The following is a 27,271-nucleotide window of genomic DNA, read 5'->3' on the forward strand; positions in this document are numbered from 1 at the left end:
CGCTGTCTGCCCGAATTGAACCCACGAACCCTCTGATTTCTAGCCAAAGACACTACACACTGCGCCACGCACTCGAATATTAAGGGTTGCTTAAGAACTTACATGTGCAGTGCACAAGTGCACCACGAACTATTTTTAATTACCAAAAACTCGCGTGCCGACGGTGAGCGTTGAACACACAACCCTAGGATTTATAGTCGGACACACACACTGTACCACCGTCCTCATTACTTAGTGAGGAGTAAAGTAAGTATGTTTGCATTATAAATTTTTTAAGAAGTAACCCATTACTTTTCAGATTACTTGTAATGCGAAAAGAAGCTTGTTTACATTACTTTGTAATGGGTTACGTAATGACTAAGGGATCCGAATTTTTGCTGGGATGGGGGCTATATGAAGACGTGGACCTATACCGACAAATTTCATATGGAAAGTTTAGTACCCCAAGTGGAGACTAAATACCAAATTTCAGCTATTTCGGAGCAATATTTAGTCCACAACCTTCAAAATACCGAAAATCAGGAGGTACCGTTATATGGGGGCTTTGTGAAGGCGTGGACCTGTAGATACAAATTACGGGGGAAAGTTTTATACGACCAACGAAGACTAAATACCAAATTTCTGCCATGTCGGATTAATATTGATGCCACAACCTTCAAAATACCGGAAATCGGAGGTACCGTTCTATGGGTGCTTTATGAAAGCGTGGTCCTGTACCGACAAATTTTATATTGAAAGTTTTTTACCCACAAATGAAGACGAAATACCAAATTTCAGCCATTTGGGAGGAATATAAAGGCTAAATACTTCAAAATACCGGAAATCGGGAGGTACCGTTCTATGGGGGCTATATGAGGGCGTGGGCCTATACCGACAAAATTCTGGGGAAAAGTTGTATATCCCAAACGTAGACTAAGTACCGAATTTCAGCCATTTCGGTGCGATAATGAAACTAAAACCTTCAAAATACCGAAAATCGGCTGTTACCGTTCTATGGGGGCTATATCAAAACGTGGACCGATATAGTCCATTTGCAACACCAAACATCCTAGGAGTAATAGAAACATCTATACCAAATTACAAAGCTCTATCTTAAAAATTGCGAGCTTGATTTCAACAGAAGGAGGGAAGGGCGGACAGTCGGACATGGTTATATCGACTTAGAATTTTAGCCTGATCAAGAATATATATACTTTATATGGTATCCGATGAATATTTCGATGTGTTACAAACGGAATGACAAATTTAATTATACCCTCCACCATGGAATTGAAATAATTTATAATTGTTACACAAACATTCCATAAGGGACAAGGGAGACGTCTCTCATATCAATGAGATTCATATTAGCTCAATGATATGGGGCGTGTCTAAGACACCACTTTTGTACAGAAGTTGTTCATGGCTGAAATACTCAGGAAATGTCGCCAACATTACTGAGTGGTATTTTGCCACCGTTGAAAAGTCTTTTGATGTTGCCTGGCCGGGGAATCGAACCCACGGCCTTATGTGTGCAAGGCGGGTGTGCATACCATTGCACCACCGTGGCACCCATTTGGAATTGAAATAATGTCAGAAAATGTATCTTAAAATGTCGTCAATCGGGCGGTACTTTTATATGGGGGCTATAAAATTGTGGACCTATGTTGACAATTTTTGGTGTAGAAGTTTTGTGACCACTGGAAACATCAAATGTCAAATTACAGGTAGTTCGGTAAAAATATAGCAAAAATCCTTAAAATACCTAAAATCTCTAAAAACAACGAAAGTCGGTAGGTACCTTATATAGGGGCAATACCAAAACATAAACTATGTTGAAAATTTTTGGTGGAGATGTTATGAGCTCTGGGAACGTCAAATGTTAAATTACAGATAGTTCGGTGAAAAAATGTAGCTAAAACCATTAAAATACCGAAAATCGAGAGGTACCGTTATATGGGATTATACCGAAACATGTTGAAAAATGTTGGTAGAGTAGTTTTGTAACAATTGGAAGCCTCAAACGTCAAATTGCAGGTACTTCGGTCTCAAAAAGGTAGCTAAGATCCTAAAATACCGAAAATCGGTAGTTACTGTCATATGGGGGCTATGCCGAAATATGGACCTATGTTGAAAATTTTTGGTGGAGATGTTTTGAAGCCGCTGGGAACCTGAAATGTTATATGTTTACAATTTTTGGTGAAGATGTTTTGTGACCTCGGGGAACGTCAAACGTCAAATTACAGGTAGTTCGACCACAAAATGTTACTAAAACCCTCAAAATACCGATAATCGGGCTTTACCAAAACATGGGCCGATATAGGCCATCTTTGAACTTAGTAAAAAGACACTCGGGTACAAATTTAGCGCCCTATCTCAATTACTGCGGAGTGATTACAACAGAAGGGTAGATGGACGGACAGCGAATTGGCGAATTTTTATACCCTCCACCATAGTATGGAGGGTATATTAAGTTTGTTTTTCCGTTTGTAACGCATTGAAATACTCATTTGCGACCCTATAAAGTATATATATTCTTGATCAGGGTAAAATTCTGAGTCGATCTGAGCACGTCCGTCCGTCCGTCCGTCTGTGGTAATCACTCTAGCATCCACAAAAATGGAGATAGAACGCTGACATTTTGGGAAAATGCGTCTTTTGTTTGCAGGCAGGTCAAGTTCGATGATGGGCTATATCGGTCCACGTTTTGGTATAGCCCCCATACAACGGTACCCCCCGATTTACGGTATTTTGACGTTTTTAGCTACATTTTCAGACCGATTTAGCTATAATTTGACACTTAGGGTACTTAAGTGTCAATAAACTTATATAACAAAAGTTGTGGACATAGGTCGACGTTTTGGTATAGCCCCCATATAACGGTACCCCCCGATTTACGGTATTTTGACGTTTTTAGATACATTTTCAGACCGATGTAGCTATAATTAGACATTTAGGGTTCTTAAGTGTCAATAAGCTTATATAACAAAAGTTGTGGACATAGGTCCACGTTTTGGTATAGCCCCCATATAACGGTACCCCCCGATTTACGGTATTTTGCCGTTTTTAGCTACATTTTCAGACCGATTTAGCTATAATTTGACATATAGGGTTCTTAAGTGTCAATAAACTTATATAACAAAAGTTGTGGACATAGGTCCACGTTTTGGTATAGCCCCATATAATGGTACCCCCCGATTTACTGTATTTTGGCGTTTTTACCTACATTTTCAGACCGATGTAGCTATAATTTGACATTTAGGGTTCTTAAGTGTCAATAAACATATATAACAAAAGTTGTGGACATAGGTCCACGTTTTGGTATAGCCCCCATATAACGGTACCCCCGATTTACGGTATTTTGCCGTTTTTAGCTACATTTTCAGACCGATTTAGCTATAATTTGATATTTAGGGCTCTTAAGCGTCACTAAACTTATATAACAAAACTAGTGGACAAAGGTCCACGTTTTGGTATGGCCCCCATATAACGGTTCCCCTAGATTTATGGTATTTTGACGTTTTTAGCTACATTTTCAGACCGATTTAGCTATAATTTGACATTTAGGGTTCTTAAGTGTCAATAAACTTATATAACAAAACTAGTGGACGTAGATCAATGTTTTGTAATAGCCCCCATATAACGTTACCGCCCGATTTCAGGTATTTTGACGATTTAAGTCACATTTCTAGACCGATATAGCTATAATTTGATATTTAGGGTTCTTAGTGACCAGAAAACTTATATTCGAACAAATTATGAACATAGGTACATGTTTTGGTATAGCCCCATATAACGGTACCTCCTGATTTTCGGTATTTTGAGATTTTTACCTACAAGTTTTAACAGAATTAGCTGTAATTTGAACATTTGAAGTTCTTACAGGTCACCACACCTCTCCACCAAAATTGTCTGAAATTTTGGGAAAATGCGTCTTTTGTTTGCAGGCAGGTCAAGTTCGATGATGGGCTACATCGGTCCACGTTTTGGTATAGCCCCATATAACGGTACCTCGGTATAACGGATTTCGGAATTTTACCTACAAGTTTTAACCGAATTATCTGTAATTTGAACATTTGATATTGTAATTTGAACGTTTGAACAAAATTGTCATGAAAGGTCGATGTATTGATAAAGCTCCCATATAAAAGTACCTCCCGATTTTCAGTAATTTGATGATTTTAGCTACAATATTAAACCGAACTAGCAGTAATTTGACATTTGAAGTTCTTAGTGGTCACAACACCTCTCCATAAAAAATTGTCAACATAGGTCCATGTTCGGATATAGCTCCCATATAACGTTACCTCCCAATTTTCAGTAATTGGCAATTTTAGCTACAATTTTTAACCGAACTAACTGTAATTTGACATTTGAAGGTTGCAGTGGTCACTACACATCTGCATCAACAATTTTCAACATAGCCCCAATATAACGATACTTCCCGATTTTCGGTACTTTGAGGGTTTTACTTAAAATGTTTAACCAGGTAGGTCCATGTTTTGGTATAGCCCCAAAACAAACCTTCCGAATTTCCGTACCTTAGCTTTCTTTTTTGGACGAAGTTTCTGTAATTTGAAATTTAAAAGCCAACAAAAATTCTGCAACAAAAATTGTTCATTTAAGTTCATATTTTCGTATAGCCCACATACCTCCGAACTAGCTGTTAATGACATTTGAAGTTTTCACGTTATGTACCGATTTTCGGTATTTTGAGGATTCTAGCTACAATTTTTAACCGAATTAGGAGTTATTTGACATTAAAGGCTCCCATCAAAAACTGTCAACATAGGTCCATGTTTTATTATAACCCCTATATAACGGTACCTCCCAATTTCTCGCCCACCAAAAATTGTCAACATACATAGTTAGATATAGGCACCATAAAAAAGGCCTCCCGAATGAAGCATTTTATGTACATTATCTGACATTTTAAGGTACCCACTTAAAGTTGGGGACAGGACAAAAACTAATTATTCCATTTTAGTTAAAGAATATTATATGGTGGAGGGTATGAAAAGTTCGGCCCGGCCGAACTTAACACTTTTTTACTTGTTTGTATTAGCCTTATGTAGAATGGTCCGATAGTGAAAATTATATTTAATTTCAAAACAAAATAATTTATTTTCGAACGATTTCCTGTCTCTATGAACAAAGAAAATAAAAGAAAAAACTGCAATGGACATTTTTAATGCAATCGGTGCGGGAACTTTTTTAACGATAGATTTCACTCAGAATTCGCCGTATATACTTTATAGGGTCTCCGACGAATATTTCGATGTGACAAAATTATTTAAGGTCTAAAGAAAAAACTTTTTTAATTAATTGTACATTTTTGCCACACTGTGCGACATGCAATAAACAGGTGTGTCTTTTTGCGTGATAATTTGTAATAATTATTACGAAATGTTACTAAATGCATTCTTTTTACACAAAAGTTCAGTAAAGGAGAACGAAGTGAGAGAACAATTTTGACAGTTTGCTGAGAAATTGCTAAAAGTTGCTGAAAGAATTTTTCCCAGCAACATTTAGCAAGTTCGATCAGCTTTTTAATCATCTGCTAATGGTCAGCTGCTCAATGTGTATCTGATTTTTGTGGAAATATACTACAAATATTACGATTCAGCTATATTTATTGATTATTTTATTAATATATCAATTATTTTTTATTAAGTTTGCTTAAAATTGAAGAACTTTTTCATTGCTGTGGAGTTAGTCCATATTTACATTAGGCAATTTTCCTTGCGGCAATTGCCAGTTTGTAGGTGAGAGAGGGTGTTGAGAGGCTAATTGTTACCATATGCCTCACCTCTCTCCCCATCAAACTGACAATTTGTCGCAAGGAAAATTGCCTAATATAAATATGGACTTAGTTTTTATTTCATACATTGGCGCCAACGTTTTTGTTTTGGTAATCAACTGTTACCTTGCTAAAGATTACTAAATGATGCCTTTTACTTTTTTCTTTATTTTCGTATCAAAGAGTAAAATCTCTATTACTCTCTGAAAAGAAGTTACTGAATAAATTTTACTGAAAAAGTAAAAAGACACAACTGATAATTTTAAATTCCTTATGAAAAATGTCACTGTTATTTATCAGAACAGGTTTTAAAGCCAACAACGAACCATAGGTAAATTAAGAAAGGAAATAAAATCCCGTTATTAATCAATCAAAACAAATAAAAACTGAAAGCATTTTTTAGTACTAGCTGAACCTTCATCGCCTCAACATGCGTATGAAAATAACACAGCGACGTCGTGTTATGTCAATGCCGCCACCACGTGCGCAAACGCCATACAATCGCGTGGTAGAAGGCAGGTCAATTACTCAAGATAATCAACCATCTACTTCAGCCGCCACAAGACGTATTAATTTAGGCGTTGAGGATATTGTTTCCGAAATTCCTCAATTGACAATTACTCCTGAGGCAGGATGGGAGGGATTGGAAGATCCTAGACCATCTAATTTAGGAAACATTTCAGAAGTTAATAGAAACGTGGTTGCTGAGACGTCACGAACAGCACAATTAAAGCCTGGAGGAGTTATGACATCAGCTGGAAGGTCCATAAGCACTGACAACCCCATTATGGCTCAAACACCACAATCAAAATCGCGTGTTGTGACTTCAGTAGAAAGACCGACTGACCAAGCCATTCCAGTTCAGCAGAGCGAGTACGCTATGGCAAACATTCAGCCAGAAATAAATGCTCAACTGTCAGACAGCGATCTTATTCGATGGCTTTACAGTCTACGCATCAGCAAACCACGTTACAGACGTCATCAAACGGTCCTCTATTATCATGATCGCCCTGCAGTAAAGGTAACATTTCTCAATGATTATGCTCGTCTGCAGTGCCGAGGATTAATGGTTCACGTTCGATTGATCTCAAACGATCAGCGAAACAGCATATAATCAGAGTAACATCAAAACCTTACACAAACTTCCAGAGCCGAAAAATAATATGAAGCTGCAATTTGATTTAAATTTAAATAACTGTGAAACAGTTTAGTTTTGTTGTCGTTTTTGTTTTGTTTTTATGTTATTTATTTAGGCTAGAAATGCATTTATGTTGTTGTAAATATGTATACATGTTTATAAATAAAATACAAATAAATACGTACATACTTATGTACAGTGAAGCCTTTCTTTTGCAGACACCAAGAACCACAAATATGTGTCTTTAATTTGTTTAACATATAATGAATTTGTATTCATTAAATCGAATTTTTACTGTACTGTACACGAGTTTTATTTTAAATTACAGTGATGCCATATCTCTTATAGACAGTCACCAACAAAATATAATCATTGGTCTTTTCCTTTACATTTGAAAAATGGCAAAACCAGCAAAAGTAGTAAAAGTTGTAAACTGCCCCCCATGAAATGTATGTATGGTGTCTGAAGTAAAGGAACGCCTTTCGAGTAAAATGTGGTAAAACTTGAAGATTCTTGCACGTAAAGGAAGAGAGCTCATACGCCCAAAGCCTATTACCATAGACAAATAAAAGAATAGACAGAGAAATTGTAATGTGCTTGTTTTTCATAGGGGTCGCTCTTACAACCAATATGCTGTGTGTTCACTCAATTGCATTTTGTTTTTGGGTAAATTGCAAGATTTTTTTGATTTTGTGTAGATCCGGCCAAATACTTCCCACATATTGTCTTTTACCATTATATATAGTTTAAAAATGTATAGTTTTTGCCATTTTAAAAATTGAGTATCTCAGACACCATACAATTCATATGGGAACAGCTTACAACTTTTACTACTTTTGCCGGTTTTACCATTTTCAAAAGTATAGGAAGGACTTGCGGTTTCCAAGCAAAAACATGAAAACCAAAAAACTCTTAAAAATGTCAACTGAATCAAGTTCAAGTTGACAACATTTCTCAATGAATCAAGTTCAAGTTGACATTTTTAAGAGTTTTTTGGTTTTCATGTTTTTGCTTGGAAACCGCAAGTCCTATCGAAATGAAACTAAAGAAATGAAAATTCTTTTCAAGATTGACTTTTACGATATCTTCGTAGTTTCTACCGTTATTGAGATATAGAAGTTCAAATTAGGACAATGGATTGACTGTATCGCCTCCTTATATGCACAGTACACTTTAACTAATTTTAAATGAAAACTGTTTACACAAGGGAAGTTTTTGGGGATTCTGAAACAGCAATGTTTATATATATGAAAAATCAAAAAACAAGAAAAAATCGCTGTACGGATTTTTTAATAAATCGCAATTAAATTTCATATTTTAAGGTTTTTTTAGGTTTTCACGATTTTGCTTGGAAACCGCAAGTCCTGTCGATATGGGACTAAAGAAAGTGTTGTAGCAGTGAAAGTTCTGTACAATATTGGTTGTTTGGTATTTTCCTCGGTTTTACAATTTTTGAAATATCAAACTTTCAGATTTCTTAGGTCTTCAGGATTTAGCTTGAAAACCGCAAATCATTTCGAAATGGAAATAAAGAATATGTTGTAGCTTTGAAAATTCTCTACAAGATTGACTTTCGTAATTATACACTACTCCACAATGTGGGAAGGGTATTATAAATTTGTTTTGCTAAAAATTCAGGTAACACCGCGAAATATTTGTCGTTGATCCCCAATGTTATATTTGTTAATCTACGGACAGATCGAATACTGGCTACAAAACCGGATAAAAATTCGGTTTTAATATCAGAATAACCGGTTCCATAATTCGGATATCCGGATCTTTCGGGTAAAAGTGAAAAACGACCGCTTAAACAAGATTTTATCGATTTTATGTCTTTGGGAACCGTACCTAAAATCTTCCGAGCCACATTTTTGTAGAATATTTCGAAGCTGAAAAATGTCATCTTGTGCCACTTTTATTGCGGTTCTTGAAATAAAGGACGAAAAGGACATTGAAGGAAGCGAGTTAGAAGGTCGAAATGTTCTACGAAAAAAATACTCATTTGATTTGACTGAAGACATTTCATCTTAAATATAAGCTTAAATCACAGCGAACAAAGATATTACGCTGATTCCAGATGGCTTTTAGGGTCTCCAGCAAAATATTCATCAAGCCATATCGCGAAAGTTCGACTCACGGCGAATCTGTCCTTCGGGGTTCTGTATATGGCGAATAACAAAATTCCTTTACAATTCCCTTTGAAAAAAATTAAAAATTTTTTTTACGAGCACATCTACGATTTTTGGTACAGAGGCAAAGGAAAAAAATCCGGTTTCAAATCTGCTCGCGTTCACGAAATTGGCCAATGCGCGCAAAAGTTATAGCGGTTTTTATTTTCATATAAAGAAAAAATATTTAAAAATATCTTTTTTGTTGTTATGAGAAAATGTATCCATAAATCGTTAACAGCAGTCCATATCTATTCGTAGATAATTAAATAGTTATTAAATTTATTATTATTTTCGCGGAAAGTCAACAAATAATAAAAAAAATTTTGAAGTAAATCCAAATTATCCTGTCCCAGAATCCGTACAAACCCTCAAAAAATAAATTAAAGAATATATGCGGAATCTAGACAATGCGTAGAAAAATATGATACCAAATTTATAGAGATTGGGTACATAAATTGCATATTATAGCAACAACAAAAGAGAAAAACTTATTGTTGGAAAATATTGTTGCAAATATTTTTTTGGTTTGATTCTAAAAATTAGAAAAAAATATTTGGGAGTTCTCCAACTATTTTGCTAAAATCCCATAGAATAATGAATGTATACTGTTAAAACTTCATCAAAACATATGGTTTACCATCGCAAGAGTTTAACTGATTACTGTGATAACTTATAAGGGTAGGAAATTAAGAATAATATTGAAATTACAATCATTCAATTAATATTATAATTAAAAAGCCTGTTATTCGCGAATTAGTAAAAGTCGGTTGATGCGCATCCGTTTTTGGATACAGCGAATCAATCTCTGTCAAAATTTATGCATATTTCGATGTTTCACTCAGGGGCCATTGTGTGCCACCAGTTGCATCATACACTGCAAAAAAACCTTAAAGTTGGTAAAAGTCGCGCAATGTGCATACGATTTTGATGCGCATCCGGTTTCGTCAGCGCCTATCAAAAATACGTCCAAATATACAAATTTTAATTAGATTCTTCAAGAACCGCGGATGTGCCTCCACATTCTATTTTTGGTGAAAAACCCATATTACACGCGAATCTCTGTAATTTATGACACGTGTTTTCGCAAATATTATAATCGCGTATAAAGGATTCCATTTACGTAAAAAAATTTCAAGAAAATCGCGGTTTAGTACGCGGATTTGTCGAAATAATTTTTTGCTGCTTTTCCTATTTTCAGGGTATCTATATCCGCGGTTTTAGTGGATGGATTCGATCGCGGAAGGTCTCATTAGATCCGTCGCTTAAAAAAACTAAATTCACGCGGGGTACAAAGGAAATTGAATGGCACTTGTAAATTTTAAACGCAAAAAATAGGTTTTTTAAAAAAAATCACGCATCAAATATTGGCCTTTAGACTCCAATTACTAGGATGCTGTAAGGAGCACACTCATGAGATATGCATTAAACGACGTAGAATCACGAGTTTTATAATCCTAATGTGAGTTTTGAATATTATCTTGTTGCGCGTCCGAATTATTAAAACAATTCAAAAAAAACCCGAAATTCAAAATGTCAGCATCAATTTTAGGTGGATGCAGTGGATATATCGAAAAATGATACAATAGTATCATATTGCCCATGAAGTATTCTTTGAGTCTTTCTTTGGGCATATGTCTATAAAATGTAAGGTTAAGCCAAAAATCGGAAGGGAGCATAAAAAAACTTGTTGGCTTCAACCCATTTTTACCTATTTTTCTACATTGATGCCAACACAGCTCCACGTAAATTAATTTTAATGGTCGACCTTATGGGATTCCTCCTAAAACACTTCAGTTTAAAGAATGTATATCATACTATATAGAATATGTTAACAGTTCGCGAATTCTGAAAGGGTGAAACTCGGATTCATCGATTGTAAAAAATTTTTGTTTTTGGCCATATACTCACCAATGGCTTTCATATCCAATAGGAATTTTCCACCCCTCAAAATTTCGGTTCACAGTGTAATTAATTTTCAATAACAACAATGTTGTTTTTGTAAAATTGTTAGTTGTTGTAATTCATGCATATAACTTATATAAATTTGCCTTGATTTCTTTAATTCTTTTAAGAATTTCACTTAATAAAAATTAAATATTTAAAATTTAAGATTTGCAGATTTAATAATTAGCAAAGGTTTACTGTTAAGATTGTACCAAAGAACTTCCACGATTAAACATGTCAAGGCAGCACCCATAAGAGCAGCGAATAGATACATTAACCACTTGGTGTCTTCTAAACGCATCGGATAAAATGTATCCTTACTACTGGTGTCCGATAGATTCAGGCGTTTTCTCTGTATACCTTCAAGAAAAGCCAACTTTTTCCAATGATTGGTGAGACCAGCCTGATTGGTTAAACCAATCATTTCAATGATGGCATCTTCAAATATTGAATTAGCCTGCATTGGTATTATATGTGGTAACATTCGAAAAAAGTATATATCGGATAAACGAAATTTCCGTTTAGTAAAAAAATTCTGTTGTTCATCATACTGGGACCACTGAACGGCAGGTACTGGATATGAATATCGTGTGTCATAGCTATCGCGAAGGGTATAAAATTCCAAAAATGTTGGTATAACTTGTATAACTTTGACTTTATATTCATCTTCGTACATAAGAATTTTCTTATGATTGGCCAAGACATCGTTTAAAGTGTTGATTGGCTTTTCATGCGGTGGACTGGCATTGAATGTTTGGAGGTAAGTGACATAGGTTGTGTTTATCATTAGACCTCCGAGACAGATTAGCATGTAGAGAATACTGCGAATTCCGGAATAATGTGCTTCCATTTGGTATACCAGTATACCATTGAAAATGTAGATGTCAAAGAAGCTGTACCAAAGTTTAGTGGCTTTACCTTCCAACCAATATGTCAAGTTTATGGCCAATGTTAGCAGAACAATCGTAGCATAAATGAACAATATTGTATCCACATCAAAGATCATGGCATAGAACATATAACTCGGTATTGAGCTCGCCATCGGTACCATAATACATCAATCCAAGAATGTATAGCTGTCACTAAAGACTATATCACTTTTATAGTTATTAACCGATAGCTGTTGCGAAATGTCCAGAGTATTGATTTCCAAAAATCCATCATATGACAGGGCACTGAGGTGACCTGTCGGAAATGTTATTGAAGCATTGTGATGTTTGCAAATTCATCGAAGAAGTGACCCACATGACCGCCCAGCAAATATGTGCCATTTACTTCCTTCAAAATATACGACTTGGTACCAAACTGACCAAAAATCATGAAAATTAAAAATGTTGTGTATCGTTACGTAAAGCTATTTTTAAGGGTTTTTAGTTGATTTTATGTATATTCAATATTGGCACAAAGAATATACATTCAATAGAGAGAGATCACAATATTTTAGATACGACATTGAAATTTGGAACTGATTATAATATATTAGTAATTGGATGTTCAGAATTGAACCATATCAGACCACGTTCGGTATAGTCTCCATACAAAAGTTTTTAACCAAATTCTCCAACAGAATTGAAGTAATAAATAAAAAATCTTTCAAATGAATATTACCCATACAGATGTACGTTTTGGTGTATTCCAGAGTTTTCAACCACATTAGCTCTTATTTGGCATTTTGGGTTCTAAATCCCGCAGCGAATAGCTTTCGAAAGATTTTCTGTAATTCGAGGCTATTAGCATAGTATTTAAAAGTATCGTCAGTAATATGGATTTTGGAAATCCTTTTGGTAGGAGAAATTCCATGAAAAGAGTGGTGAAAATAGATCCACGTTCGAACACAGGGATTACATTCGCGAATATGTCGAATAGATACGAGTATATACGGTTTTGGAGGATATAAACAGTTCGATCCGAACATGACGCCGTTTCCTCTTTAAAGTTTTGTATTATTGTAAGAAAATAATATTCTTTAATGTCATAAAAACACCAAAACTTTATAATTTTGCCAGAAGTGAGAGAATCCATGAAAGGAGCCTGGCGTTGCAATCTACGACTCATAGACTCCGAATCCAACTCGCAGTACTGTTTGAGACTACACAAAAACATGGTCGAAAAAATATCTCTAAAAAGAGCTCGGAAAAATTTTAGTTAAATCCTGACAAAATAGGTTAAGTCGAAAAACTCCAACGACCAATCACTTCAATCGGCACAGCGGAGACAAACTTATGCAAATTCATAACTTTTGTTTTCTGGAAAACAAGTAAAAAGTAACAGTCGGCTTTGCCTACAGAGATATACCCTCAGCCTATGTGAGTTGAGACTTTTATATACAGACAGATCGAATACGGGCTATAAATTGTATAGCCAAATGCTTATGTTGTGCTCAAAAATGTGACTTCGATGAAAGCGCAAAAGTTTTGCACTTTTGTACAGACGATACCTGAAAGTATCGACTGATAAAGTCCATTTTGGAAGTGGACCTAATTTTGGAATTCAATTTAGTTGGTCGGCGTAAGATTTAGAGCTTTTGGACTAATCCTGACATAACCATGGACTTACGCACTTAAAATACAATATCGCTGTAAACAAGACCGCAAGAAGTACCATTGGTCAAAAACTGCAATGACTGCTCAAACAGTCCTTAAACTACACTGATGTTTAACTTTTGTGAGGGATGTATCCGATGATGTTGTTCCAAATAGACCCTCTTGGTACTTGATATATGTACGTAATTTTAGGATGTTTATAGTTTCGGTCAAATCGGATCATTGAAATTTTGTGTTGGAGGTATTTGAAGGAGTGAATCGATATAATCCATATTCAAACCTACTCTAGGTCACGAAAAAATCGAATTGGACTTTGCTCAAGATTTTAGGGAAACATTTTAAAGTCTGGTGCCCAAAGGAAGTTTAGACAAAATATTGCGAGATTCAAAATTTGGACCAAATCTGTTGATCTGTTCGAGAGGTATAATGGGCACGGACGAACTGGAATAAATAGACTCCGAATTGTTTGACGTGGGTTTCGTCAAAACATATGATTAGTCTAAGAACATTATTTCGATGAGGTCCATTTTTATCGTGAGGAGCTTACAACTGAGAAGTTTTTTTGGATTCTAAAACAGCAATGTTCATAGATGAGAAAAATCCAAAAACAAGAAAAAATCGCTGGAGGGAATTTTAAATAAGTTCACTTTTTTAGGTATATTTTAGGTTTTCGCAACTTTGCTTGGATACCGCTAGTCCTAACGAAATGGGGCTAAAAAAAATGTTGTAACTTTGAAAAGTTGTTTGATTTGTTCCTAGGGTTTACCATTTTTGAGATATAGAAGTTCAGGTCACATTTTTAGGTTTTTTTTGTTAGGTTTTCACGATTTGCTTAAAAAAAGGTTAGTCTTATCGTAATGGGACTACAGATAGTCGTATAGCTGTGAAAATTCTCTACAAGAGTGGGATTCGCAATTTTTTATACCATTTTTGAGATAAATAAGTTTAAGTTAGAAAATTGTAGTCATGACAGTGTTTTATAAGGAGACGATACACTCAGTGAATTGTCCCAATTTAAACTTTTATATCTCAAAAATGGTAAAAACCCACGAAAATATCATATAAGAACAATATTGTAGAGAATTTTCACTGCTACAAGATTTTCTTTAGTTACATTTTGATAGGGCTTGTGATTTCCCTGCAAAACCTAAAAAACCCTAAAATAGTGATTTTTTGGTTTTTGATTTTTTCATCTAAGCTTCTTTTATTTAAAGTTGGTTCAAGAGCACCGTGATATACAATACAAATTACAGCAGATTTTAATACAATACCATATAACTAAAGTTTAAGCATTAATTTCGTTTACGGTTGTTTTTAGATACAAATTTGTTATTGATAGGAAAAAATTCAGATTGGCATGCTATTTATAGCAGATTTTATCACTTTATAATGCACAACAATACATTTTGCTCCATTATTTTATACCACTGTTTAGCAACAAGTTGATATAAAATAGGAATACAAAACTTTGATTAAGGCAGTAAAACAATTTTTTAACTGGTTTTCGAGGTATACTCGGAAAACCCTTGATATGTCGTACATATTGTCCAATATACATTTTATTTTATTTTCTTCTAATCCGCACAATACTGAATTTGTAATCGTTTTGAATAAAAAATGAGTTTAAAGCCTCAAGACATTTATACTCATTACAGAATTTCAAAACACTGGCATGGCATAAAGAAGGAATTCAGTTTTACTGGAAGTTTCTCTAAAAAGAGTATTCAAACAAATAAAATTTTAATATTTCTTAGATAACTTGTTGACAAAGTACATTTTCTGTACAAAACCTTCAGAACAATATCAGGGGACCCGGCCCCCTGAGCTCCCCCCTGCGTACGTCCCTGGTTTGATCCGCATAACAACTACACTCAAGACTCTTCTTATCAAGTGAAGGTATCTACATTATATCCCGTTTAGACTATGCTTGGTGTATCAAATCCTGTGGATTTTAGTTGTCATTTTCATACAATATATGTCAAATCAATCGAGATAATGCCCTTAATCATCGTAAAGTCTAAACCAAGTTTCAGAGTGGTATAACTTTCCGTGTAGTCATTTTGTAGAAATTTCTACGGATAATGCATTTAGTATAATTAGTCAAAATAGTTGTGTGGCTTCTTTATTTGATGGAAAATTAATTATTATTTTTAGGTTTGTCTCGGTGCACACAAAGAGTAATTTCACTGAAATTTTGACAAGAGTAAAAAAAAGTAAATTAAAACGGACTGTTAGTTTCATTACGATTATTGCAAATAAGCAAAATTTACAAACACATGAAACCGAGTACACTTGAAATTATTTTTTTTCGTAACGTTTTTTTAGTTTTAATGTATTTTTTAACTTATTGTATATTACCACTGTTTATGTTAAGCTTCTTTATTGTTTTCCGTTTTTAATAATAAGAAAAATGTGTGTCACTTTTTGTGCTACTTTTTTGAAAGACTTGTTCCACTTTTTTCCTGGAATGATACTTTTTGTGATACTTTTTGAAATTTTCCAGCGGTCACGCTGTAGACAGACTGCAGAGCTTCTCTCACTGTAAGTTTGATAGTGAGAAAGAGTGTTGAGAGGCAATTGGTATCTCACATATGTTTCTCTCTCCTACAAACTGGAAATTGGGGAAGAAAAAATTGTCAGATGTTAATCCTTAACCACCTTGATGATGACATATTTGCTTAATCCGGTAAAATCTGATTTGAAATACAAAAATAAATCCTCTAACGAGTGGATTTATTAAAAACTACCCGACTCAGTTCCGTGTTGATGACCCGTCGCACTATGTCGCGAGTTCATATAAACGGTGGCCAAAAAGAGAAGGAGTTGGCGTAGGTGGATAAATTTTGGTACAAGTATTTATTGTTGGCTGATAATGTCGAGGGCAAACAACTGGGAAAATCGGTCCACGTTTTGGCATAGCCCCATATAACGGTACTTACCAATTTTCGATATTTTAGCTGAATTTATCGACCAAATTTGCTGAATTTTGAGTTGTAGGGTTCCCTGTTGACAAAAAACTTTCCCGATAAAAATTATGGATAGAGATGCACATTTTGATATAGACCCCATAAAACGGTGCCTTCCGAATTTCGGTATTTTGAACAATTATGAAATTTTTAAATTGTAAGATAATATAATTTTCCGTAAAAGATAAAGATAAGATAATTTTCCTTATTTTATTTTACAGATTAATGGTCTAAAACGGTCCTTTTTTAAAAATCGAAATATCGACTTTGACAGTTCACCATTTTTTAATTGATATTTTTAAAATTCCCTAGTCTAAAAACAAGATTATTAGGAACTTAATAAGCCCACAAAAATATATGATGATCGGTCCATTCGTTTTCGAGCTTTAGTCGACACACCAAAACGCTTTGTTAAAAAAGAGGGTAACTCATTAATGTGAGGTAAGGCGATCACTGAAAAAGATAAATAACATGTTCCTCTGCAAGCCTCTGCAGCTGGCGCCTTCATACATTTGAAGTACTCACTTTTCACAACTCAAACAGCAAATAATATTGATATACATTTTTATACAACTTTTTCACACTCCACTAATTTTAAAATTTGCTTCACAAATTTGATGAACTAAGAACTACAAGCTTGGGTAACTGTAAACACCATATGATCACAATTTGCTTTCAAACAAATGTGAAGCCCAGCTTATTACATCCAAAGCAACTTAAAAAAAAAAACTGTTTTTTAGCGACTGTTACAGTCATACCTATTATTCAACGCGACGTACAAAACTTATTTACCTACCACCACAAAAACGCTCTCTGGGCGTCCGTATTACCCAAATACGTTACGACCGAAATCCCGTTTAATGCTTGGTTTACATTTATGAAATCCACTCGATTTGAACTGTCAATTCCTTTGGGTATACGTTAAATGAAAACTCATTTGAAATCGAGTGGATTTCGTAAAAGTAAACTTAGCATAAGATAGAAAAACCTCTATGAAAACATACATATAACTTTTGTTTCATTCGTAGAAATAAACAATTTCCATCTATAACAATATATGTATTTTATGTTTTATTTTGCTTTTCTTGTTGAAATACAAAACACACACATACATATATACAAAACATATTATACGGTCTGTCATAGTTGAATTTGTTCAACTTGCAATTGAATACACTCGACGTATTTCGGAATACATGTGTTCTACTTTTTTCACCACACACGCTTTAGGTATACGGACGTATTTAGCATTGGCTTTACTTTAACTATTCAAATATTTGAAGATAATAAATATTGTTAATTTTTGGAAACTATGAAAAAAAATACACATTGTCAACATTTATCGGACAAAATTCAAAAATCTTCTAATAGGAATGTTTTCCATCGACTCCCATCGATATATTTGTACTCCGAGGTACTTGGCTTTGACCATTTTTGGCCATTGTCGTGACACTGTGTGTCGTTTTGTTTTTTAATAGCAACTTTTTATGCCTTTTATACATTACCGAGTTATTCATTGAGGATTTTAAATTTATCAACAGATTTTTCGGCTCAATGATACTGTTTAGGATTGATAATCGTCCCAATTCCCTATTGTTATCCTAATGCGATCTATTTAAAAAAGTTAAAAAAAATGTTAAAGTCAAATTCTTCCGCTTATTGTTTTAGTCTATCGTTGCTGATGGGCATAATCCTGAAACAAAAACTATATGTATATATTGTATTTTTTGTTTTTTTACCAGCTATCTAAAAAACAAGTAAGAGAGGGCTATAAACGGACGGGACAGACCATGTGATACCCTACCCTTACTACCCTTGGGCATCACCAGTTTTCTACGGAATCTATTTAATATGACTGCGGAATATTTTATCCGTCTGATAATACAGTTGATATGATATAACATATCAGAAATATTGCACATAACTACACCGTCATTAATGGAAAAGTTAGGTGTAATTTTCCTTATTTTATAATGGACAGCCGGATCTTTTTGTATTAAAAAAGCAAAAAAATATCAAAATACATTTAGAAATAGCTTTTGGGCGATTTTTATCGACCAATGAATAAACGACCAAGATTTCGAGGAATTACATTACTTCTTACTAGGGTTTTGGGTTTTCCCGTTTTTTATCATTCCCGGGAAATGGGAATCAAAAAATCGCCATTCCCGGGAATCCGGGATTTCCCGGGAAAATTTTAAAATACAAGAGTGGATCAATATTTCCGTGATTTTTTATCATCCCATAGTAACTTATATGAAATACAATATTTTCAACGAGTTGCGAACTCAAAAATGGATGACACGTTTTCGCTCAATCGATTAAAAACGAAAGAATATGGAAAAATGCACCATGTTGCCCGGATTTTGTCCACACTGACCATTTCCATTATTCAAAACTAATGAAATCGTTCTATGGAAAGTGATTTGCCTCAAACAATGAAGTTATTGATCAGTAGACATCGGATTTTGCATATTTGCATATTTTTTAATAATAGAGATACGAAGATTCTGATTGGACCAAAATTCGTTTCAAAAAAATCTGAATTCAATGGCAGGGTCATATTTTGTATTTATTTTGCATATTTGCATATTTTGCATATGCACAAAATATGCAAAAAATATGCAAAATATGCAACAAATATGCAAAATATGCAAAAAATATGCAGAATATGCAAAAAATATGCAAAATATGCAAACAGTTTTTGGTCGAAAATCGTCATAAAAGTCGTAAAATTGGCAATTAAAGTTGGGAAAAATCATCAAAGTGCCCTAAATTAAAATTGTTGGCCGTTTAAAGTCGCTTTTTTAGCAGATTATTATGCTATTGAGACCCTTTACCACAGTGTGGATATAAAAATATGGTTATATGTATATTGTAACACCATTTTTTTATTATTAACCTATTAAAAAATATAAAATTTGTTAAATTGTCAAATATTTTATTTAAAATTCAATATTTTCTTTGTCTTAATTTGTTGCATTAGTCTGGTTTTAACTCAAACGGAAAACATCGATGTCGGATTTTTTTTATGCGGCACTCCCCTAAAGAATTTAGTTTGGTTAGATTTTAAGATTGTTAAAGTTTGAGCACAATTGGAATATGTTAACACATGCCACTGGGTCCTCGTAGTTATGAAAATCTCGACTTTTTAATTTTTCTTGCCGAACAACAAAACACGTAAGTAATACTGAATTCAAGATAATAGAGCCAATGTCCCGAAAACGCCTTAGGGTGAAAATGGAGTCTATTGTGTCTGTTTAGTTCAAATGTAGTAACTTATTTTCCACACAGTTGTAGTTGACCAATCGAACTAAAACTTTGCACACTTTTCAGACTTGGATGACAATACACGAATATGAAACCAAAACCAATATGGGTTCACTTTTTTCTTAGAGCCCCCATATAGTACCACCCGATTTAAAGTATTTTAAGGATTCTGGTGAAAATTTTAGGCCGAATTGGCTATAACTTGGCATTTGGGGTTCCCAATGGTACAGAAACTTCCTCACTAAAAATGTTGGACTCAGGTCAAGGTTTTGGTATAGCCCCTATATAACGGTACAACACGATTTCAGGTATTTTAAAGTTTTTATCTACGTTTTCGGCCTAAATTGGCTATAATTAATAAAAAATTAAAAATAAAAAATATTTTAAAAAATAAGTTACAGTGTTTTATTTACAAATGCACTTAAAAAAAGAAAATATTTTGAAATGATTAAATCTTAATTAAAAATTGTGGCAATATTAAACGGCCACCCTCGTTTTATTTGAGAGAATCCATTATTAAAAATTATGTTCTAGTTTTAAGTGCTTTTATAAATAAAGCATTGTAACTTAATTTTTTAAATTATTTTTTATTTCTTCCAATATAATCAATTTTTGGGAATGAAAACAAATGTCTTTTACATTTTGTTCATATTTAAATTTATTTAAGGGGCTAACATAATGTGATTTTGGAGACATCTGGGTAAAGATGACTACTTGGTGATGAACTCGACTCCTTGCTCTGCTATGTCGTTCACAACTTTCAAGTTGTTTAACATCCTTTACCCTTCCTGGTAATTGATGTTCTGCGGTCAAGTTACAGCATCTTTTTCAAGAAATTCGGAGTTAATGCTTAATCTCTTGAACAACAAGTAAGTATACCCTGTAATTTACGCCTGGTAGACTTTTTCTGGAAATTTCGGCAGTTGTTCTTTTGTTATACCCCGGTTACACTTAGCCGGATTAACCCAGTGGGTTTGGATTTCAAATGTCAATTCCATAGCGCAAACGTCAAATAAATCCTCTCGAAGTGGGTTAACCTGGCAAAAAACTGTAATGTAACCGTAGTATTAGTTTGGTTTGTTCCATCTTCTTCTGCTTGCTTTGTTAAGATTTTTGTCGCATTTGGCTCTTTACGGTGGTTTGAACTATCAGATCAGGCCAACAAGTTCAGGACTAAGATACCACAGATGATATATCATTTTGTTATTTCCTTTATCTGATATTTGGTTCGTATTTCAATAAATCTTCAATGCGGGTTAAGTCTTTTTTTTGAACCTAAAAAATATTTCTGAATTTCGCTTTCACTATTTGTTGTATTAAACTCAATCTATTGTCTCTAATCCTTTTCAACCTATTGATTATGTTTACCCAATCCATCAAATATTATATCTACATAACCATTATCTTGTTCATTATAGGTTTTGTAAAATCAATAACCCACACTTATAACACTCAGTTGTTGTCCTTTGATAAAAAAAATAAACAATACAAAATAAATATCAAAATATCGAAAGATGAAAACACAAAGTAGTTTAAAAACATTCTCGCCTACTTCGAACTTGGATTTGTCAATCGCAGACTATTCTTATAGAAATCGCGTGAATATGTTTGTTTGATGTCCGGATGTGCTGCCAAACTTGCAGTCAAAAATCCCTCTCAACAATACATCTTATAAATCTGTACGCAGGTACAGAAGCTCTCGACTTAACATCTGCTCAAGCTGGTAAGACCCCATTATTCTAGGCATTCGTACACTGCTAAGTCTTGTTTCTCCCCTGAGCTACTGTCAGTTTCAGGAACGCCCAGGAGTTGTTCTTTACCTCCATACCAGATGATACCAGAACAGGAACTTACACAAGAACAACTGTTCGAAATTCATAAAAAAGTAACATTAATTCCGAGTCGAGCTCACCACAGATTACAAACAGTTAATTACAAAGGACGAACAACTAAAACAATGCGTTCTCCAAGTAGTCGGCTATACCCAGATAGGCTGCATTTTCGCCCTAAGGCGTACGTAGTCACGTTAATCGGGACACTGGCTTTCTATCTCGAATTCAGTAATACTTACGCATTTTGTTTTTGAATATAAAATACACAGAATGGCCTCTAATTTAATGCATAATACTGGCAAATAGCTTTAACCGTTCCATAGATATGGGTCGCCGAGAGAGACGAGATTTTCATAACTTCGAGGCTCCAGTAGCACGTGTTAACTTATTCCAATGGTGCTCAATTGGCAATCTTAATCTTAAATCTATCTAAAATCTAATCTAAGTAAACAGTTTAGGCGGCACCCCCGCCTAAAAAATCCGACATTGATTTCTTCCCTTTGAGTTAAAACCAGCCTAAAGCTACAAATTAAGACAAAGAAAATATTAAATTTACATAAAATTATTGATATTTTATCAAATTTTATATTTTTGCATAGTTTAACAATAAAAATAGTATTACAATACCATATACCCTACACCACACCGTCGTAAGAGGTATCAATAACACAATAACCTGCTAAAAAATCGACGTTAAATGGCCAACAGTCTTAATTTAGGACACTTTAAGGTTTTTTTGATGATTTTTTCCAACATTAATTGTAAATTTTACGACTTTTTTGACGATTTTCGACCAAAAACTGTTTGCATATTTTGCATATTTTTTGCATATTCTGCATATTTTTTGCATATTTTGCATATTTTTTGGCATATTTTTTGCATATTTTTTGCATATTTTTGATATGACCCCAAATATCGAAAAATTGACCCGCAAAACGCCTAGATCCAAAATTTGAGTCCAATCGGATGAGAAATAAAAAACATGCAAAAATCCGATGTCTATTGATCAGAAACTCCAATTTTATAGACCTCGAAAATCGTATGTTTTATTTTTATGCTTAAGATTGCTTGAAACAAGTAAGAAAGTATCATTCAGCTGTGCCGACTGAGATATACCCTCAGCCTCGGCCTAAAGAAAAGAAGCAAACACAATGCTTCTGACGTTTCTAAGGGTTTTTTGAGTTTTTGAGCCAATTTCTTAGGAAGTGTGGATTTGACCCGAAAAAATTTTACCGTTTTAACTAGGGCACAAAACATGTTGCCAAACATTTAAAAGAGAGAGTGTGGGAGAATTCGCCCTTCGACGTTTATCTTACATACTACCCAATGTAGTTGGTATCGGCAGCCTTCAAGTAAAACTTTTTGGAAAGAATTTCAAAACGATTCGAGATAAGCTGTTAAACTGCACTTTTCCTAAATTTTGTGTTGGAGGTACGCGAAGGGGTCGGCCGACATAGTCCATATTCCAACCTGATACATGACTAGATGAAATAATACGATATGCAAAGTTAGGACCAATCAGAAACTTCCTGCGGGAGGTATCTTGCACATTTTCAATTTTAGTTGCTGCCGTCAAGGTTTCTTGAAACTTTTAAGACATTAACTCAGGAAGTATGGACTTGCCCTCGACAAAATTTGTACCGTCAAATTTCTGAAAAAATTTCAAATCGATCCAATAGGAGCTCTAAAACTTCACTCTTTCGGAGTTTTGTGTGGAACCTGTTTTATGCCTGGAACTACCCAGCAAAAAAGTCCTCCCAAAATCATGGGTTTTGTAAGGGATTTTTGGCAGCCGTAACTACTCGCAAACCCCCTTCCTTCCCCATTATTTTTACAAGGGCATGTCGCACTCAGTTTGTAGTTATTTTATGACCACTAGAATAACTAGTTATTCTGTGGCCACTAGAAGTTGAAAAGTAAGTTGAAAAAAATTCTATTTTTAGAACAGTTGATGTAGACATTTTTTTTAATTTCATCACACTTCTTACTTTTATTTTACTTTATTTTATTTCGCTCGCTGTGCGAGTTGAACACACGAACCCTCTGATTTCTAGCCAAAGACACTACATACTATGCCACGCACACGAACATTAAGGGTTGCTTAAGAACTTAAATGTGCAGTGAACATGTGCAACACGAACTGTTATTTTTTAATTAAAAAACTCGCGTGCCGACAGTGATCGTTGAACACACAACCCTAGGATTTATAGTCGGACACATACTCACTGTGCCACCGTCCTCATTACTTAGTGAGGAGCAAAGTAAGTAGGTTTGTCTTGTAATTTTTTTAAGAAGTATCCCATTACATTTCAAATTACTTGTAATGGAAAAAGAAGCTTGTTTACATTACTTCGTAATGGGTTACGTAATGACTAATGGATCCGAATTTTTGCTGGGTAATATTACCATATGCAAATTTATGACAGATTCGGTTATTTCCTTCTAGAGTGCCTCGAATGCCAAATGTTTGACCTTTTCGGTGGATTCGTTCGCAAGTTATCGTGCGCACCAGCCAGCAAGCCGGACCCTTTTAAGACCAATGGCTGAGGGACTTTAAAATAGAAAATATTTTTTCGCACTTAAATAAAACAAAATAAAAATCCGTCGTTATAGTCCATGTTTTTGGTGCGGCTCTTATAACTTTTTCCCTGAAAACACTTTTGTAGATTAAAGTTATTTCCAAATATTTTGTAATTTATTGATTCTGTAAAATCTAATCGAATTCTGATTAGTATAAAAGTGGCGGGCATGATTTATTCATTAATTCAATATTAGTTGTGATAAATGTAAAAAGATATTTCCCGATTTTTCGGGAAATATGATTTTGTTTCCCGGGAAAATCACGTAACCAAAAAACCGAGAATTCCCGGGAAATACCGGTGCGGGATTTCCCTAGCCCAAACCCTACTTCTTACCAAACCTCAAGACCCGTATGGCGTTATAATTTGCATCAACTTAAAGAAACTTGGAATTTCTCTATCATGATTTGAAAACGCTTCTATCACGATTGCGACATTATATAGTATGGAGGGTATATGTATTTCTTTACAAACAAAACGATAAAGCAATCCATTTATATGTTAGACAGGGTTTAAAAGCCAGCACCTAAAAACATTAGCATTAGCTGTACACTTCAACTGCTACACAATATTCACACACACGGCTATATAAGCAACCGAACGCATATTTATTTTTGTACATTTTTGCTTATTTCGTTTTTTACACCTAATCTTTTTTTCGTTAGGCATAATCGACAACCACGCTACATATTTAGAAGTCGGCTGACCATTCATCGCATCGAATTAGCCCAGAGGGTGGTTTTTGTGATTAGAGTTGCCAACGCAGTAATAAAAAATATGTCATTTAATGTCAAAATGCTCCTGTCATATGGTAGAACCTAAAGAATACTAATTATTATTGTTTAAAAATAAAAAAATATATTTAGAACAGCTTCACCAAAAATTCACATGTCCTTTGTACGAAAAAGTGGAATTAATTATATCGTAATTTTTAATGCATTACACTGGTAACCCTGATCTCAAAAACAATTGTTTGCTGAAAACATGGCTAAGCCGTTGAAACTTTGTTGCTTATTCTCTTTTCCGATATGTGTTGATCATGTGTGCTGCAAGATATGAGTATGCGTCTCTGATGCTTTTTTATTAGAGCAACAATATCAAATAGCATCAGCATCGCTAGCAATATTTTTGTGAAATTTGTTGCTACATGTTGCCGTTGGTCATTGTTGCTAAACATATTTCGAAGAAATTTTAGCAGGCAAAGCTGCAAATATTCGGTGCTTTTGCTAATATGGCGTTAGCATTTTAAACCCTGATGTTAGACAGTAGTTTCGTATTCTGACCTCTACATTGATATAATTAGCATCAAAGGGCATGTAATTTGTTGGAATATACCACAGAATTTAAAGCGTGGAGCAAATTATTAAATTTTGGATATTTTTCCCACACAAATTATGGTCAACTTCGCCTGCTAAATATACCCGAACATTATTCCAAAATATTGGAATTTCTCTTGACCAAAACTCTTACCTCATGCAAAATTGTGTCTGTATTGAACTATACCTAAGACCCTTAGAGCCATTATTACATGTGTTCTTTTACTATCTGATGGATTTGAAAATGCAAAATAAACTAATTTGGAGGCATTAAAAATATAACTTTCACAATGAAAGTTAATGAAAAGAAGCTCCTCCTTGAAATTCCATCATCACTTTTAATGTTAAGTTAACCGGAACGCTATAAATCTGTTCGGTAAATCCAAACTATAACAAAAAGAAGACTTATAATAATGGGGGTTAGTGTGATTATGATAACACTTACTTAGCTGGCCCATTACAGAACATTTGTTCCATAGACCGAACTAAGAAAAGATCTCCAATTCTCTCTGTTTCGTGCTTCGCTTTTTGGAATACCGCGTCTTGTCATCTCTTCATCCACTTGTTTGCGCCATCTACTCTTTAGCCTGCCAATTCTGCGTACACCGCCATGTGGCTCGAATTATACGCCTATTTAGCGGGTTCATCATTGCTCATTCTTATTATATGACCTAGCCAACGCAATCGCTGCATCTCGATACGTTTAACTATATTGATGTCGTTGTATAGCAGATAACAGCTCGTCAACGCATATTCACCGTCATCGCAGATCGGTCCGTAGATCTTTCGAAGAATTTTTCTCTCAAACACACCAAGTACTGCCATGTCTGCTTGCGCAAGTACCCAGGCTTCGGAGGCATACATCAGCAAAGGTAGTATCAGTGTTTTGTAGAGCGTTATTTTTGTTTGACGAGATGTGGCTTTGTTTTTAAAGTGCTTACTTAAAACAAAGTAGCACCTGTTGACCAATACAATTCTTCTTTTTATTTCACAACTCATGTTGTTTGTTGTGTTTACGGAGATGCCGAGGTAGACGGAGTCTTTTATTACCTCAAAATTATAGGAACCAACTTCAACACTTGGTCCGATCTCAATTGACGCATAGCGCGTCGACACCATCAGCTTGGTATTCTCGCCGTTAACTGCCAGACCCACTTTAGCAGATTCTCCTTCGACCTTCATAAAGGTATCGGTTACTTCTTTTACTGATCGCCCCATGATGTCTATATCATCATCATAAGCAAGTAACATGTGGCTATTGGTGTAGATTGTGCCACTTCTTTTGACGTTTGCCTCTCGTATAACCTTTTCTAGCAGGATGTTGAAGATATCACACCAAAGGCTGTCTCCTTGTCTGAAACCTCTTTTGGTACAAAACTCTTCGGAGAGGTTGTTTCCTATTTTAACTGAAGATCTTGTGTCAGTTAGAGTCATTTTACAAAGTCGAATGAGCTTTGCGGGGATACCAAATTCAGACATTGCTTGGAATACCTTTGAACGTAGCGGGCAGTCGAAGGCTGCTTTATAATCGACAAAAAGGTGGTAGGTGTCGATCTGCATCCGTTGGGTCTTCTCCAGGATTTGCGCAGGGTAAATATCTGGTCAGTGGTGGACTTGCCAGGTCTAAAGCCGCATTGGTATGGTCCAATTACTTCGTTGACCATGGGCTTTAGTCGTTCGCACAATATCCCTGACATTATCTTGTAGGCAATAGGGAAAAGACTTATGCCCCT

At 34.7% G+C, this 27,271-nt stretch overlaps 2 protein-coding genes across 2 annotated transcripts in view; one reads left to right on the top strand and one right to left on the bottom strand.

Moving 5' to 3' along the window:
• The window catches only part of Dhc1 (dynein axonemal heavy chain 1), a 339,369-nt gene that overhangs the window by 298,825 nt on the left and 13,273 nt on the right, over positions 1–27,271 (bottom strand). The gene's annotated exons all lie outside the window — the stretch shown is intronic.
• On the top strand, positions 6,090–7,034 carry LOC141403829 (uncharacterized). The gene is made up of 2 exons (XM_073986836.1): positions 6,090–6,110; positions 6,183–7,034. The coding sequence occupies exon 2, from the start codon at positions 6,210–6,212 to the stop codon at positions 6,891–6,893; it is 684 nt and encodes a 227-aa protein (XP_073842937.1). The 5' UTR covers positions 6,090–6,110; positions 6,183–6,209; the 3' UTR covers positions 6,894–7,034.

Source organism: Musca autumnalis, unplaced genomic scaffold (genome assembly GCF_047663935.1).
Source record: "Musca autumnalis isolate F117 unplaced genomic scaffold, ASM4766393v1 scaffold_1, whole genome shotgun sequence".
Classification (NCBI taxonomy): Eukaryota; Metazoa; Arthropoda; class Insecta; order Diptera; family Muscidae; genus Musca; species Musca autumnalis.